Source organism: Diorhabda sublineata, chromosome 6, assembly GCF_026230105.1.
Source record: "Diorhabda sublineata isolate icDioSubl1.1 chromosome 6, icDioSubl1.1, whole genome shotgun sequence".
NCBI classification, from domain to species: domain Eukaryota; kingdom Metazoa; phylum Arthropoda; class Insecta; order Coleoptera; family Chrysomelidae; genus Diorhabda; species Diorhabda sublineata.
In genome coordinates this window covers 3,071,290-3,090,080 of record NC_079479.1, presented here as the reverse complement: position 1 = coordinate 3,090,080, position 18,791 = coordinate 3,071,290, and the positions used below count along the sequence as shown (strand labels likewise).

Here is an 18,791-nt window from a genome sequence, read left to right as displayed (position 1 = left end):
TTAGGTTTACTTAAATGACAGAAGAAGAAATTAATTAACAATATTACAATATATTATTCTAGATGAATTTAATCCAAGTTAATAGCCAATGATAACATTAAAAATATATATTAATTAATATATGTATAATACAGTGGATGATCAATATTCAATCAAGTTTTATATCTATCGTCAAATCATATAAACAGTCAACCTACCGAGCAAATGGTTTGCATTTTGATATCAACCTCAAACAGAAAGAAATGTACGCGTACCTCTTCCTCAATATTTAAACACGGTAATGAAGTCGAAAGCACCCGACCAATCCCATTTACTTAAATAAACATTTATTTAAAGCTACAAATATCAGCGATGAATGGCGGGCCGCTGATTTTCGATTGATTGATCTTTGCGGAAATTCCTCGTTTACTTCGTATCGGTTAAGACAAATTATTCGGATTGATTACGTACGCATCAATTCGTCGAAAAAAGAATCATACAGTATCTTTTTGAAAATATTTTAAGCCGGCAACATCTATGAATTTCTAGGTTGATTGAAACTCCAAAATATCTACTTTTGAATGAGTACTACTGGTATTTGAAGAACAAGATGCTGTTGCATAGGCATAAACCAGACGGATCTTGAATCAACATCACTGTGTCCGATGCGTAAACTTCGAATAGATAAAAGATTTCATCTCGATTGATCCAGAGTTTTTGCTGTGACGAATAGAACTGTTGTAATTTGATCCTTTCGGTTGGGAGGCTTGATTTTGATACTTCTTTTACTAACAGGATCTTCAGAGTCTTTACTACCAATCACTCCTACAGAAAACAGTTGTTTTTGAGACCTAGAAAGTTTGTCGCCTCCAGTTTATCAGTATGATTAGGAAAGGTTGTTATCTGCTATATATAAGAAAATAATGCTTTTCTCTTGGTTATAACTGTATAAACTACATCAAGAGAGCTTGTAGATATCCTGGAAGATAAGATATTGTCTTATTAACCAGTAAGGAAGCTTATTAAGTTCGCAATATCCACTAGGTTTGTCCGGAATGCTTCCAAATATATACTACTCAGCTAAATTTTATCCTAAAGAAAATATAAGCTTCTTAGGATGTTAAACCTACTTCTACAGTTCCTTTTGATCTGTTTGAGAAGTATTTCCAGCTGTGCTTACTCAAATACTCAAAAATAAATGATCTGAAACCATGCTGATGAACGTTTTGTTTCAAATATCCCCAAAGAAAAAACTTGGAGGGAAATTTACTGATGTGGGAGGTTATTGATCGTAGCACGTTAAAAAATTATTTAATCGATATTTTAAACCATTTTTTCAAATTGCTACTATGGTAAATAGGAAACAATAAAATTCTTACATTATTTTCTTTATCTTTCAAATCACCTCGAAGGTCGTAATCACCAAAAGCGAGAATCTTTCAACCCAACTGAAGTCTCCTTGAAATTCGAAAACATTTTATATCCCCAGCAGCAATAATAATAATTGGCATAATTATATTGAAAGTGGTGTAAAGACCCTCAGCTTCGGTATTACTAGGAAAAGACGCGATAAGGAAGAATATTCTGCTTTCGTGTATAACTGAAAAACTGGAAAATACGAAAGAGGTTACGTCCGAGAAATTCTTAGATTAAAATCTGTAATTAGTGGTAGCGGAAAGCTTTAAAATTTCGATACAGTGGCGTATCTGTGAAAATTTGTGTTATTTGAAGTAATTAGAAAATTAACCGTTCCGAAATGTTGAGCAGACATATTCTTCACAATTTTTGAAGCATCATTCGAAGGCATTAAATTTTAGCATAATAATGAACCATTTGAAGGGATTCTAAAAAGTTTTCAGTTAAAAAAGGGTAAAAACGCGGCTCTTATGTCCAGTATTATTTAACATTTCTAAAGTTGAATCCAACAACAAGAGTTGCCTCAATCGCTTTTACGACAAATCTTGATTCTTCTTCGATCAAACGCCTACCAACTCGTAGCTCATCACCAACCGATGTTCCTCCTCTAGTTTCGTGGCAATTCAGAGTGGTCCTAGTTCTAAACCTTACGTCTTAATGAGAACATGATATAAATTGGACAGTAAAGAAAATTTGATTACAATTCTTTGGTCTGGAAACTACAACACAAGGAAAACACCATGAAATAAAATGGGAAACAATGATTACGTTCAAAAGTTCTTTATATACAACTATACTGTAATGTACGATGGTTTTCAAAGGACGAAATGTTGAACCATGTCTTAAGAGAGCCGGTTTTAAAGTTTTTAGAGGAAAAAGTTAAATTTTGTAATTAGTTTGAGTGAAATTATTAATAATACTGTCGATATTTAGAAAAAATTCCCTAAATTTCAAAATAATTCTGCCCCAATATTCATCAGTATAATTTGCAGATTTTTTTCAATAAATTACTGTTAAAACAGAACGAAAAAACAGAATATTCATCCAGTATTTTTGTAAGAACGTTCCCCTTGCTTTATCTATTGATAAGCCGCTGCTACTACCAGAGGGGAAAGAAACAGTGAAATGGAAAGGGCCATACTTTAATGAACAGACTGTGGCAAGTGAAGTGAAATACGAGTACAAAGGAACAATTAACAAAGTGAAATATCAAAAGAAAAAAGAACTACCATTTCCAAAAGTTTTTTTTGTCTGTTTTTTTACAGTGTCCGTCACTTTTTGATGTTCGATTTTGATTTAGAAATGGAGTTTCAGTATGTTTTAAAATAATGGAATCGCAACAGCGAGAATAAGTAATTTTCGTGGTTTGATTAAAAATGGATGATTTCCAAGAATTTTAAATCCTCCTTCATATATATATATATATATATATATATATATATATATATATATATATATATATATAACGAACAAAAGCTCAATCAGGATTTTTTAAAATATAGGAAAAAGACGCAAAAAATTATTCACATATATACATATTTATTAAGTTGTATTCAAAATAAAAATAGAAATATACTGAAACTACATGATAGGTATTCTCTAATAATGTATGATATAATTTTTAATTTTCTTTACTCAACAGTATCTTCGAATCGGAATAGTTGAAATAATTATTGAACAAACTCCAAACACATATCAGCCAGTGAAGAGGTTATGTTACATAACAAAATTAGAGGATCAAAAACGAACAAAATAAATCAAGTTGAAGTGGTAGAATCGGTAGGATACGAGAAGCAATCAGTAAAAATACTACAAAAACATGAATTTAATCAAAAACTAGATTTTTACTCAACATTCTATCAATAGAAGGCTCTAACAAAAATTGGACGCTGCCTGTTTGAATCTACATAATGTGACATCAAATTATATGGATTAAAATGAAGCAGATAATTAATATTTAAACAATGTTTATTCGATTGTTGCTTTTACTACCGTCTTATTTCATTACAATCATTGATAATCACATACTACATCACTACTATTTATATATGTATCTAATCATAAAACCGTTTTTATTTTATTATTAAATAATAAATTACAGACATCGTTTAACCTTCATATCTTATTTCCACAAATGTACCTCTGAATACCGTTTGTGTTGTGATTTCTCCTGGGAAATTATTCCTTTTAAATGTTAGTTTCATTTCGTCAGTAGATGGGGAGAACCAGAAACGTTGTAACCAAATTTTGAATTACTGTTTACTTAATTCACGTTCGCTTTTATATCTCCTAGTTGTCCGAAAAGTAAAATATCGTTAATTACCAAATATGAATATAATTCCAAAATGCAAGGTATAACAGAAAAATAAATAAAATACAGTGTTGCCGATAGTAAATAAAACGAAGGATGTATTTGAAAAATAAGTATTCTGTGTACAATAGAATACTATGTGAGTATGTCAATTTTTATTATGTCAAATTATTGTTACAAAGTATATGATACGAATATATATATAAAAAAATTTAATAATTGATTATTAATTTTGCTACTCACCAATTTTTTAAATCAACATTAGTTTTCCAATAAGAAAATTCCATAGATTCCTATAATTATATAAAATGAACCTTTACTATATGCAACCAAACATACATATTATGTAAGACATTTTCGTTATATAAAATTAAATTAGCCTAGTAATCTACATTCATCATATTAAAACAAAGTTTATCTGTTATACATATTTTTCTCTTCTATTTATTGTGTTGATATTTGGTTTTCGTAATTTTTGTTCGTTTAATAAAAAAATCTGTCAGTCTTCTGTCAAATATGTCATTAAAATCACCTTGGTTTGTTATGGTTAGTCTTTTAAATAACATTTAAAAAAATTGGAGTAAAATTTATTTAATTAATCAGAATGAGGAGTCGGAGTAATTCGGGAGTCCGTTTGGACTATTATCAACGTCTCGTACATAAAGTTATTATGGAGCATCAAAACCCGGTTACGGGATTATTTCCAGCAAGTTTAGAAAATAATCACGCTTGGATTCGAGACAACGTTTACTGTATACTTTCGGTTTGGGGTCTATCGATGGCGTATAAAAAAATTGCCGATCAAGATGAAGATAGAGCAAAAACCTATGAATTGGAGCAGTCTTGTGTAAAGTTAATGAGAGGTTTATTAATGTGTATGATGCAGCAGAAGGATAAAGTTGAGAGATTTAAACAAACACAAAATCCTTTAGATTCCCTACATGCCAAATATTCATCTGTTACTGGACAAATAGTTGTAGGTAAGAAACCAATAAAATTAATATTAATTTGTTTAGAGTGAACGTGCGAAAATTCTCTTTAAGGTGATAATGAATGGGGTCATTTACAAATAGATTCAATTTCCCTCTATCTTCTACTCCTTGCGCAAATGACAGCATCTGGTTTACAAATAATATTTAATCTAGATGAAGTAGCTTTTATACAAAATTTAGTTTTTTACATTGAATGTGCTTATTGTACTCCCGATTATGGCATTTGGGAACGAGGTGATAAGACTAACCATGGCTTACCAGAATTAAATGCCAGCTCAATTGGTATGGCAAAAGCTGCCTTAGAAGCAATGAATGAACTTGATTTATTTGGAGCAAGGGGGGGTCCTTACAGTGTCATTCATGTTTTAGCAGATGAGGCACAAAAATGTCAAGCTGTGTTACAGGTAATGACACATTCTTAACTTAAAATGATTTATTTCCATTTATTTTGTTTTTAAAAATGTTGTAGTCAATGTTACCAAGAGAATCCAGTTCAAAAGAAATTGATAGTGGTTTACTTTCAGTAATTAGCTTTCCAGCTTTTGCTATAGATGATCCCTCATTAATTTCCCATAGTAGACAATCTATTATTGAAAAACTTCAAGGACGGTACGGCTTTAGAAGATTTTTAAGAGACGGTTACAGAACTCCCAAAGAAGTAAATTTGATTTTAAGAGTTTCCATTTTCTTTATTATTTGTTATTCCAGGATCCAAGCAGATTATATTACGAACCATGGGAACTGAGAATGTTTGAAAATATCGAATGTGAATGGCCGCTATTTTTTTGTTATATGATATTAGATAATTTATTTAGAGGAAACAAAGAAAATGCTGAAAGTTATACAAAACAATTGGAAGAGGTGAAAAAAATTGTATTATAATTATATAATTATTTGATACTTTATATTATAGATTATGATTCGTACTGATGATGGATTGAAATTAGTCCCAGAACTTTACTCGGTGCCTTCAGAATTTGTGAATGCTGAATATAAAAATCCTGGAAGTCAACAACGGATTCCTTTGGGTCTTTGTCCATTTCGTTGGGCGCAGAGTCTGTATATTGTTGGAAAATTATTACAGGAGGTAAGTTGATGAACTTTTTGTACTATTTGATAATTGTTTAAATACTAGTAAATACATATTTACATTTTCCTAATACCCAGATTGCTACACTGATTTTAATTCAACAAATTTTTCAGCAACTTTTTCTTAAAATAGCCCATTCAAGAAGTACTTGTAATAAAATATCTATTAGGATGATCAGAACTTTATATTCTCTCTGGGGTACAGTTGCACTCCAAATATCAATCTAATTTTCAAAATTACTTTGCATCGAGTTCAATTCAATGTTTTCAATTTCCTAGGGTTTTTTGGCTCCCGGTGAACTAGATCCCCTTAATAGACGATTAGGTTCAGAAAAAAAACCGGATGTAGTGGTACAAGTGGTAATTTTAGCAGAAGATTTCGAAATTAAAGAAAAATTGGCAGAGCATGATATTAAAGTGCAAACTATTGCCGAGGTAGCTCCTATTGAAGTTCAACCGGCAAGAGTTCTTTCTCATCTTTATACATATTTAGGTAAACAAAACTATTTTATTATCATTAATAATCATTTTAATATTCTTATACTGTTGAACTGAACATGAAATTTATATTAAAATATGTTTATTGATCAATTTAATTGGTGAATATTCTATTTCAAACAACTGTTGATGAAGATTTGAGAAACTTGAATGGAATAATAATAATAAGGTACCTATCATTTAGGGTTATGCCGACCCTGACCATTTTGTACTCTTAGATCCGGGATACCAGTAAGTAATGAACCATCATACACAAATGAATTTTGTATTTTAACTCTTTTATATTGTGTAGTGAATAAATCTACTTATATTTTGAGTTTATTTGCCTTAGGTTAGGCGCCGTTTTGAAAGTTTTTGCTTTTGGGTCGTGCTGAATTAATTCAATCAAAATATAGCTAAATTTAAGTTCTATCCATTACACAACACCCGAATAATTATTAATAATATAAAAAAATGAATATACAAAAGTTATTCTTGTCTTTTGTTTCACTCACTACTGATTTCCCGCTTTACATTCCATGAGTACAAAACGGACAGGGTAGGCATGACCCTAAATGCTAGGTGCGTTATATAATGCTATTTTTTTTGTTTGGTTGAAAAAATTAGTCTGTATGGGAAACCCACGATATATATGTCAGTTTGATGAACCTTTTAGGTCGTAATAAAAAACTTGGGCTGTCTGGTAGGAAATCTAGAGATGTGGGCATACTTTCGACGAGCAAATTGTATTCTTTGGGTGATAAAATTTTTGCTTTCACACCTCAGGTGAGTAAAATGAAGTATAGTGCATTTTTTTTTATTTTATTCATATATTTTACTTATTAAAGGTTATAATACTGAATTATAGTGGAAGTTTATGAAAATACTGATGCAAACTTTCTTCTAAATGTAATTCAATTAAGAATTTTCATAATTAATAACCACAAATCACTTAAATTCTAGATTTTTCACTATAATGTTATTTTATCTGAAAAAATTGGCGCCCTTTGACAGTTTAAACCTCAACTAATAATGTCCTATTTGTTAAAAACTAGTGGGAAATTTAAATTTTAGTAACAGCTGGGAATTAAATTAAATTTAAACTATAAAATTCCACTTTTTGGCTTATAGTATAAAGAATTACACTAATAAAACAAGTACAAATCACTACACTGAGAAAAATAGAATTTCTTATATCAATATATTATTTAGCAACAATTGGTATAAATTTTGGCACGCCACTGGATTTTCAACTCTCGGTCACAACCCAAATTAGTACCAACTTAATTTATCTACTTTTTTATTTCTACTTTGTTATTCTCTAAACGGCAAATGGATTAATTTAACCCTGATCGAACCTTCCAAAAAATAAGTTTATATTGCGAAATTTACACCAGTACATTGATCAATGACGAAATTTTGACGCGTTGACTTCATATTATACTTATCGTTTATGTTCCTAACATTAAAATATATTTAAAGAAACTTGATAGAGATATTCTACTCCTAGATTCGTTATAAATGTAATAATGAAAAATTTTAATTTATTGTTAAGAAAATGATAGTGGAATTTTTGAAAATGATCACTCTGTATTTGAAAAATTATCTATTATCCCAAAGTCATAATTTCAAAACCACGTGATTCCATATGGCAAATAGTTTATGTTTGTAGATGTTTTTGTGATTTTTTTTTTCAAATATTTTCGAGTAATATAACTTTATTTTGTTATAAAAAACTGTTCGAGATGAAGAGTGAATATTTAGAAATATTAATACAGGAAAATCTGGAAGTGGATGAACGGTATGTGTGAAACAAAACGAATATTTATTTTTAACCTCAAAATATTGTTTACATTAATAATCTATTGAAATCTTTAATTAACATTAGGATAATGGTAAAACTGAATTCATACAGTAATTTTTATTAAACCTTTAATAGCTTATTCACTGCTTCTTTTGTTTAATATCTCCAGCACATTATCAGGATATCAGTGAACTTTTAGGGAATCGTGTTCGATGTTTCTGACTGTAACAAAACCAGTTTCCCTAGAATTATTATGACAAAAATATGACATTAACATAACGGTAAATTTGAAATTAACGTATGGCTTAGGAAACTTATCTTTATCCCAACTATATACTTTCCGGTGCTTCTATTAGATTTCTTGTATAATTTCATTTTCATTGAAAAAACAATTATAAAGTCAACGAATTGAAAAAATATTTATAGTTCAATAACTTAATTACTATAGAATTTGTTTTTACAATATATTAGTATAGTTTTTTACTACTTAGACCCATTTTTATATGTTTTAATGATGATTTATCTCTGTTTTCATATAAAATCAGTTTACAATAATACAATAATGTTATGAAGATAAATCATCATTAAAATATAAGTATAAACATACTATGATTATACAATTATTCCAATGTTTATGGTAAAGTTTCACTATAAGAAATTGAAGTACAAAGGAAATTTATTTCGAGTCATTTAAAATGTTTCTGTAATTAGGCTCAAACTGAAATTGTAATCTTTGAGGGACTAGTACGAATGAGTCTGGGAGTGAATCTTGAGTGATCAATTCTTCTTAACAGTTAAATCTTGTCTTGGAACGTCAAAGAAGTTACTTTGTTAAGAGTGCTGTATAGAATGAAAGGAAGTATCAATGGTATTCAAGCTTTGCTGCCATGTGATCCTGATTTCAAATTCTTATAAATAGTTATATATTGTTTTATTAGTATATGAGTTGAAGCACTTTTTAATTGTCTTCTAGTTCATTTCCTTCGATGCTAATTTGGGAAGGTAATCAAATGATAGTAACTGTTATTTTTTTGGGATATTAGAGGTTGGTAGGACTTTAAATAAATTTAAATTTTTCAAGGTACTGGTGTTTATTTTGTAATTCAAGGCAGCTTGAGTTGATAAAAATTTCATTATACCAACTGTATTCCATTTACTATTGTACTCTATTACTTTTTATAAAGATACAAAAAATTCTATTATTTTTTGTTTCAATTTAATTGTGATCTAGTTCTTGGATATATCCCAAAATTATATTGCAACAGACTATGAACTGATGATAGATGTATGCAAAAGCGAAATAAATTTTTTAAAATCGAGCTGGCAGAATGTACTAGGAAGACCGCTAACCATAATGGTTAGTAGGAGCATCGACTTAGGTACATATATATATTGAAAGGTTGATAGATTTATTTTAACACAGGAATGTTTTTATTTTGTTATTCAATTCGCAGTTTCGTTTAACAACCATGGCGTCTGCATGAATTTGAATATTTTAATTAATAGCGCACTTAATTCATTAGTTAGGTCTTATCCACAAAAACTGTAATAGTTCCTTATAATTATTCCCGATTTATTTTTGTAAATTTTTTTTCATGATTAGAACTTCGATCCAGAAGAATATTATACAAGCTATGACATTGCTCTATTGGCCGATAAAGTTAGAGCTCATTTAGCGTTTTTAACAATGAGCTGGAGGAATATGCTTGGAAGACCTACGATATCAGTAGTGATAACCAAAAATCATTTAGGTAAAGACAAATTAGCATTTATCAAATTTTAACATTGATTTCCTTGTTCATATTAGGTAGGGGTGAATTCGGTTTTCAAGGGAATTGTTTATAAAAAAAAATTTTTTTCTAGATCATAGAAATCAGTACTAATTTCTTCTGATAAAACTTTAGGTCCTATCATTACTTAGACTTTGAAACAATGAGACTTGAATGAGCTCAGCAAAATTTTTGGAGTAATAAGAGATTAAACAATTAGAATGTGTAGAATTGATGATAACGGTTAATCACCAGATCACGGATTAGTAAAAACAGTATTTTTCGAAAGACCGTATGGTGAAATATAATTATGTGGAACTAGGAAAAGATGGAAATGAGTTTGTCTAGAATTTGGATCCAAAAGTGAGAAAAACGGGCAGAAAATCGTAGGAAATTGAAAATGTACTAGTTATCAAAAACAGCAGAGAAAAAGAAAAAGTTTAGTGAGCAGAGGAACAATCCGGTCCTAGTGGTGCAACAAATTATTCTTGATCGACTTTAAGGATATGGTGTTAGAAAAACTTGATTGTTTGACAAAAATGATAGAAATTGATAAAAATACAAATATATTAATCTTTATGACTTTCGAATATTATATTTATGGAGCTAAATTTCATTTTATACCAAAATTTCTTTTATTTTAATGCCTCAATGGCGTAATAATTAAAAGAGTGGTATTGAAACATTTTTATATTATTTTTTCAACATTAAAATATACAGGTTGTTTAATAACTCTTGTCAACTCGCAATATCTCTAACCAAATTAACCTTAATCCAAAACTTCCTTTACTCCTTTCGAAGATGACGTTGTTTAATCAGTTTTTTTTTAATATCTCAAAAACCGTTATCTACTTATCAGTTTTTTTGCAAATTTTATTATAAATTTCGATAAGATTAAGCTAACTTTTATTTTTCTAAAAAAATTTAAGTTTATCGTCTAACTTTTCCAATTATTTAGGTTTTATTTTGAATTTAAGTAACTAACAATACCTTTTCTTACATATGAATATAATTTTGTATTGAAAAACAGGAAGTTATGAAAAACTAGTTATGAATTGTTTATATCTCGACAAAGTTAAATACGTGACAACGTCGCAATCGTTGAAAAACAAACTAAATATCGATACTTTTGATATAAATCGATTTTAACGATTAGTGGGCTCTCTTTTTCTAGTCTTCTAATATTACAATGTTCTATCTCCCTCGCACTTTGCTCCGTCTGCACTGACATAAACAACGGCCTCGTCCGTTTCACCATACCAGTTAGGTGAATTAAAGTTGAAGTTGTTTTTATTTATAACTAAAGTTTTATTTTTTAAAAGATTAAGTTTTAATAAATTGTATCATGTGTCGCAAGTGAAAAAATTCTTTTCTACCACGAAGAGTGAAGCTGTATTTCGTAAAAATTCGTTTTTAGATAAAACAGTTTGTGATTTTTCCTTTGATTTGTTTACAGACTACTAAAATTAAAGTTCAGTGATTTAATCTTGTAAATGTGTTTTCAATTAATTATTATAATTCGCTTTCGGGACATAGTTTTAACTTTAACATAGTGAAAAACGAGGGTATAATGAACAGGTTATTGCAGGCTTAGTTTTTTTTAATTATGCTCAAAAAATTGAGTCAACAACCTTATCTTTAAAGAACATTATCTCTTTAATAAGTTAGATAGATATAAAGCCACTTTTCTCTGGTATAATTTAGAGAATACAAATATACGGGGTGTTTGCTTAAAAATAAAGAGTATTGATTGTGGTGCTCTCAATTTGAATTAATGATAATTGTTCTTTAGATATAATTTTCTATTAAGTGAGATTTCACAATAATTGTGTTTATTTTCTGTCACGAAGAGAAAAACTTCATTTGGAATATGATTCGTCTAATGGATAATATAACGGTTTATGAATCTTCATTCCATTTGTTTCTATGAAAAGAAAATTTTAGTAGTTTCATTTTCGACATGTGTTTGGAATTGAAATTGATATAATTCACTTTAATCGCACAGTTTTAAGTAATGTTTGTGTCGGCAGTGAAGGTTCATAGTGAACAGTTACTTATAGCAGAATTATAGAATGTACAAAGTTAGTTGTAGGTAGCGTTTTTTTTTTTAAATTACACTTTAAACATTGAGTTCCACAACTCTTTTAGTAGATTAGATGGATTTTAAGTCACATCTAGCATCAGTAGTTTACGTTTCGCAGAACAATTTGTATAATATTGAATACATTGGGTTAAAAATAAATATAGAACACAATATATTGAAAATATCAGATTATATTAATTATATATTATTGAACGACTCGCAATTGAATTTTATAACATAAAAATACTAAAAATTGATTTAATAGCAGTCTTTGTACTATTAATAATATAATTTTCACATCAAGTGACAATTTTTAATGACAGTTTTTGTTTAAACAAATTTCATCAATTTTTTTTCTTTAACATTGTTTGATAACTCTACTAACAATAGCTGCATGATGATTTTATGTTTTCAACTGATTTGTTTCTAGCGGAAAAAATAAATTCTTGTGTTATTATTGTATACAGTATGTCTCACAATAGTTTTTCGTAAACATTTTTCATTCTAAGGTATAATAGCACAATTATTATTAATAAAAACACATTAATCATAATTCTATCATTATTAATTTCGTTATTACCATAAACTAAAAGGTATATCTATTTTCTAAAGTAGTGGATTTTGAAACTCTATTTCAGTACGAATTTCAGTAAAAAAAATATTTTAAAGTTTTAAATAATGACCCACAACGAATACAGTACATATACATATATGTATATATAATTCAGTACAATATAGAATATTTATTATAGCATACCTTGTTGAAATAAGTTGAGAAATTAATTTTTTTTACAAAAAAAAGCACATGTCGTGGGACACTCTGTATATATGTTTCTGGTGGCATTTTTTTAAATATTTTGATCATTGAAAATATCGAAAACTTCTAGAGGATGGAAAATTACCATTGGCCATGATAACTACAATGAAAAAATTAAAATCCGGTTACATAAATGGTACCCGTGTAACATTGGGTAATTTAAAAGACTTTCTAAGTACTAGCTGTATAACGAATTTGAGTTTTTTGGGATGCCACGAAGATGGTTTACCAGATAGTGAGTGAAACATCATTTGTAATTATTTAGCTCGTTCCAAGGAAAATATTTTTTAGAGTTGAATCCTCAAGTTCAACAGTATATGGAAGAGCATTCGGTTAGAAGTTTATCTCACAGATATTCCCTTCTGCCAGTTGCTAGAGTCGGTCCTAAGAATAAACATCTGATGAGAAAAATGTCTGTCCGAGGGGCAGTTAAAAAAACTAGATCAATCAATGTCGATTGTGAGTAATAGAAATACAAATTTTCTTAATGGCATTTATTGAACGTTTTTTTAGCTGAAACTTTAGGTATGGAAGGAAACGTGAGCTTAGATAGACGTTCGTCGTTGTATTTTCCACAAATATCGATAGATGTCGCTGATTATTCGAAAGAAGATATGAAAAGGACGCCATCTCCAGAGAAGAATCCTAAATTAATGAAGACCGAATCTAGAACGCCGGTTGTTAGCATAACCAGACACAGACATCAATCGGAAACCCAGTATGCTGATACTGAGGTAATAATATAATCATGCTTTAAATTATATGTGTTTTTTTTTATTGAAACATCCTGTATTTAATATAAATTTGAAATTATCTTCACTATTTGTACACAAAATATTGAATTTTAATTTTTTTTTGGAAATAGTTTGAAAAGTTATGACCAGTTTAGAAGAAAATCATGAATTTAACAAACCCTGTATTATTTATAGGGGCCACAAATTTAAAGATGATCTAAATTGTAAAAACTATTGATTTTGTCAATTATCAACGAATTGGATTACAGTGTGAGGCAGAATTTTTTATGTATTCGATATCATTGTTTGGGGAAGTGTGATTTCAACACCCTGTATTGTTTATAGAGGGCTTGAAAGGAAATTTGAACCAATTTTAACTATAAATTTTCAATTATTATAAAAAAAATTGTGAAAATCATTTATTTGGTAAATTATAATTAATTTCAGTACAGTGTGAGGCAAATTTTTGTATTTATTTGATATTAACATTAAAAAAGGTTTAGGAAAAATGTGAATTCAACACCCTGTGTCATTTATAAGTGGCTAAAAAGGAAATTTGAACTAATTTTAACAATAAATTTCCAATTAAAGTGAAAAAAAATTGAAAAAACCACTGATTTTGTCAATTATCACACAAATCGTTTACAGTGTGATTCAAAAGTATTTTGTATATATGACATAACCTTTAAAACTTTCAAATGCAGGTGGAGGAGTTGTTCGCAATGTTAAGGGAATCCGATTCCTTAGACGAACAAGGTGACATCCTACAATATTTAGTAGATACCAAAGGTCTCGATTACAATACAGGAATGTTGGAATACGGTCGAGTAGTTACCGTAAAAGATCTATTGAAAGGATTATATGAGAAAGCCTGTCATCAAAAGATGTGGGGTCTCGTCCGACATACGGCCGGTATGTTGGGAAAACGTGTAGAAGATCTCGCTAAAGCCGTTACCGATTTATTAGTTAGACAAAAGCAAATAACCGTTGGTAAGTATTAAAAAAATAAAGTCTCTTGTATATTATTCGATTTTACTTGTTTGTGCAGGTATGCCGCCGAATAACGAACACACTATTACCGCCCCATTACCCGAAAACGATCTGAGACTTTTAATTCACGAGGCTTACGGTGAAGATGACAGTACCGCTATGTTGACACAAGAGTTACTCTCCTATTTGGCCATGTTCATCAGAACGGAACCACAACTGTTTCTGGAAATGCTCAGATTGAGAGTCGGTTTGATTATTCAGGTGAGTTTTTTACACCTGTTTAAACAAATTTTCAATAAAAGAGGTTGTATACCAAGATTAGATAGTTTATTTTTCTTTCCCGTATAATTTAATCTTTTCCTGTAAGATGAAATAGCCATTGAATATCCAGAAAATGTCCCGAAGAACTTCAAGAATAATCTAGGGTCTTGAATTGGCTATAAAACTATTTAACGGACAAAGGAGTTGACCAAAGTTGTTTGGAGTGACTATAAAAGTACCGAACAACAATGGAGTTCACCAAAGTTGTTTACATCGATTATAAAAGTCTGGAGATGTGATAACAGTTGATAAGAAAATTGTAAATCTTGATTCCAACTAAAATCCTGGAATTCTGCTAATAAATAATGTGAAATATCTGGTTGGTTTTCAAAAGAAATAAAATAGATTGTTGATGTTGAAGCTCCGAAGTAAGAGTTTGAGATGAGGAAATGACTTCTGCATTAATAAGAACCTTATTCTAAACATGACATTTATTCATAACAATCTAGATGTTGTTGTGGCAACATTTCTTTCACGAGTAAAGAAACCTTAAGTTAACCAACGTTCTACTTGGTACTGTGATGACGTTACAGCTTTGTATTTGGATACAAGACAATCCAAGTACCTGGGAAGGTCTATTTCAGTAGTTAGAAGAGGCTACAATCGACTTGGTGAAGATGATCAATGTTTCAAAAGAAAATTTACGAGGTAATTTGTCATATTCCATTTTCCGGATGAAAGTTACTGAGTTTAACAAGTAGTTGAAGTCCTGTTGTGACAATATTTCTTTGACGGGTAAAGAAACCAATGGTGGATAAACCTTGTGCAGATGCATCTGAAGATGTCTACATGTTAGCCAAGGTTCTACTCGATTACAGCTTTGTATTTGGATGCAAACAAACTAAGGTACCTGGGGAGGTCTATTTCTGTAGTCAGAAAAAGCTATGGTGGACTTTGTGAAGATGATCGATGTTTCAAAAGGTTATTAGTATAATTTATTGGGTTCTAGATCAAAATGAATGAGTTTAACAAGTAGTTGATGTTCTGTTTATGGTGTACAGTCTGGATAAGTTATTGTTCTTTCTCATGTAACTTTGCCTTTTATTATAAGATTATTTGGTTACTGTATTTTCTGGAATTATCCTAACAAATGTTTCTAAAGCATTAAATTAATTATATAAATAGAAGTATTTTGGAGGAATGGGAAAATTTCACGTAGAAAAAAAAATTCATATATCATATAATCATATATTTAAGGTTATGTTATCACTTTTATCCCATTTCACAAATGTACCTGTATATTTATTTGAAGGTAATGGCGACAGAACTTTCTCGAACACTAATCTGCGACGGTGACGAAGCATCGGAACATTTATTAAATTTAAGTCCGTTCGAAATGAAAAATTTGTTACATCACATTATAAGCGGTAAAGAATTCGCAATAAGTAGCGGTAAGTTACAAATTTTCATAATAATAATTGATAATAAATATTTTTTCATCGACGTTTTCAGTTGGCAGAGGTAACTTTTCGATAGTTACGAATAAATCTAGTCGTATAAGTAAGGTAATTTATACCTCTCCCTGTATATATATATACGAAATTGAACCATGTCAACGTTTCAGAAAAGTCATATCAGTTTAGGAAACGAAATAGATGATAATAACATCGAACCAGACCGTCAAGGACAGTGGTTGAGAAGAAGAAGATTAGACGGAGCCCTAAATAGAGTCCCGACAGATTTTTATTCGAGAGTTTGGTCTGTATTGGAAAAAGTGAGTATCAATAATCGTTGAATACTTTCGAAACTAACAATTTCTAATTATATTTTCAAGTGTCAAGGATTGGACATAGCGGGTAAAGTTCTACCACAAACTTTGACTCAAGAAATGACCTCTGGGGAATTAAAATTCGCATTGGCGGTAGAAACTGTATTAAATACAATACCCCAACCCGAATATAGACAATTAATAGTGGAAGCTACGATGGTTTTAACATTGGTATCGGAATATAGTATTGTACCTTCATTAGGTGGTATCATACAAGTGGAATATCTTGTACATATAGCCAACGAATTATTTTTAGATGACCAGGTATAGTATTTAAACATGAAATTAGATGAGCTAGGGCGTAAAGTCGTGAATTTATTGATCTATTGTGTACCCCGGACTGTTTACCAGTCAGGTAGCACTTTGCAAAATGAGCACCTCTCTAGGGGGTATGAGCTTATCTCTTCTGGTTTTAAAAAATTCGATTGTAAATACTGTAGTTTAGCCTCGCACTCACAAAGGAAGTATTCGACGGTTTTTTATAGAAGGGGCAAGAGTTGTAGGGAGTTTCTCCGATGTTCTTTGGGTAGTGTCCAGTAAAAAATTCGTTTTTGTTGATGAAAGAGCCTTTTAATACCAGTTGGTGGAATAAGAAAGAAATATTGTTGATTGTTTCATACCTGGAGTCTTATTCTGATTTCTCTTCGTTTTCCCATTTCTTTACGACCATGAGCTGATGGTTTTTGGAAAGCCCATGAGTAGCCGGGCCCATTGAGTTTAAAGATTCGATGCAGTTCCGTACTAGCTTTGACTGTATTTTATGAGACCCGAGTAAGCATCAAACAGTAACATACATTAATAAATCTTCTAATCTCAAAAAGTTTTTCAACTAAATTTTGTTTGTTATCACTTTGACTGACTTTATGTTCGGGGCTAAAAACAACCGGTGATCTCTTTGTACCAAATTTGAAGAATACGGTGGATGTAGAAACAATTAGAACTTTCGGTATAGGGTTTAATTGTGTTCTTCTTCTTCTTCTTCAGTTTGTCCTATAATGTTGATATTTTTCATTTTAATAAATAATTGATCAACAATTTGTTTTGTGTTTCCTAAAATATAACCTTGCAAGTAGATTATTGAGTTTTCCAATGTTTTTGTTGGGTTCAATCTACTAATACAGGTATCGTTTTGATTCATAATTTGTAGTGGTGAATCTAAATAACATATCAACGCAAAAAATGGCCTAAAAGTTTATTTTTGTAGTCTCATAGTGAGACATTGTATCTAAACTAAAAGAAACTTTTTATTCCATAAATGTTTATGTAAAATGGTGTCCATATTTTTTTATATTTTCTGGTGTAACCTTTATTTGTGAACGTCTTGATCATCAGTGCTTGTACATCCATGTTTAAATTTCGTATTCTAGTCAATTATGGTTGATTTTCTTTGAAAAAATCTTCATAATACTTTTCAAGTCGAGCTTCTATTACCCCAACGGTAATTTGTCGGTTGAACAAGGGAACGATGTCATATCATGACAGTTGACATTTGAAAGAAAAAAATATAAAATTATATAATGACCTCTATCTGAAAGATACTGAAATTATTGTTTCATGTTGTTTTGTTTTCATTTGAGGAAATCGAGGGGGAAAACCACAGGGTTCTACACAACAAGTCAACTTTCTTTATTCATCTATAATTTACTTATCGTTCCATTTAGAAATAAATTTGGTAAATAGTTATTCTGTGTTTTTTTATTCTTTCTATTTTTTTATGATAACGTACAGTTTTAACATACGTTTTTAGATGAAATGCGAGGGTGACGCTACCCTTTGTTGCGCCAAACCGAAAGAACTACGGGAACTGTCTCAAAGCGGAGGTTTGTTATGCGGTGGAGCTGCATATATCTGTCAACATTTTTACGACAGCGCCCCTAGCGGTTGTTACGGTACTATGACGTACATGACGCGAGCCGTGGCAGTCACATTAGAAGGTTTACCCAAACAAGGAGATTTAGATTGTACGATTAGTTGAATTTTAATTTTACATAGTCACTTTTCATTAGATCTGGTTTTACGTTATTTTAATAAAAAAAAAATTGTTTTGAACAGGATTTTATGTAGCTTTAAGTGACTAAATATTGAAAATTGTGCCAAATAATTATTATTTTACTGTTTGTTTTGAGTTTATTTATTGGAATATATTATCATAGAAAAAAAATATTTAATTATCCGTATCCTTTTCAAGTCTTTAACCAAACTGTTGATAAGAGCCCAAATGGGAATCCGCGAAAGGTTCGA

The 18,791-nt window shown here is 30.1% G+C and overlaps 1 protein-coding gene across 2 annotated transcripts; it reads left to right on the top strand.

Moving 5' to 3' along the window:
- Nucleotides 1-4,068: 4,068 nt before the first annotated feature.
- LOC130445959 (probable phosphorylase b kinase regulatory subunit alpha) lies at nucleotides 4,069-18,711 on the top strand. Of its 2 annotated transcripts, none has more exons than XM_056781896.1 (18): nucleotides 4,069-4,686; nucleotides 4,750-5,102; nucleotides 5,168-5,356; nucleotides 5,407-5,559; nucleotides 5,612-5,785; nucleotides 6,067-6,280; nucleotides 6,941-7,050; nucleotides 9,672-9,819; nucleotides 12,808-12,972; nucleotides 13,029-13,196; nucleotides 13,251-13,471; nucleotides 14,176-14,461; nucleotides 14,520-14,722; nucleotides 16,035-16,173; nucleotides 16,235-16,287; nucleotides 16,347-16,496; nucleotides 16,557-16,814; nucleotides 18,298-18,711. In XM_056781896.1, exons 1-18 carry the CDS (start codon nucleotides 4,311-4,313, stop codon nucleotides 18,523-18,525), a joined length of 3,588 nt encoding a protein of 1,195 aa, XP_056637874.1. In that variant the 5' UTR covers nucleotides 4,069-4,310; the 3' UTR covers nucleotides 18,526-18,711. The 2 variants fall into 2 exon arrangements, with proteins under 2 accessions (XP_056637874.1, XP_056637875.1); XM_056781897.1 differs by lacking the exon at nucleotides 9,672-9,819 and adding an exon at nucleotides 9,300-9,447 and having other exon boundaries at nucleotides 18,298-18,710.
- The last annotated feature ends 80 nt before the right edge of the window (nucleotides 18,712-18,791 follow it).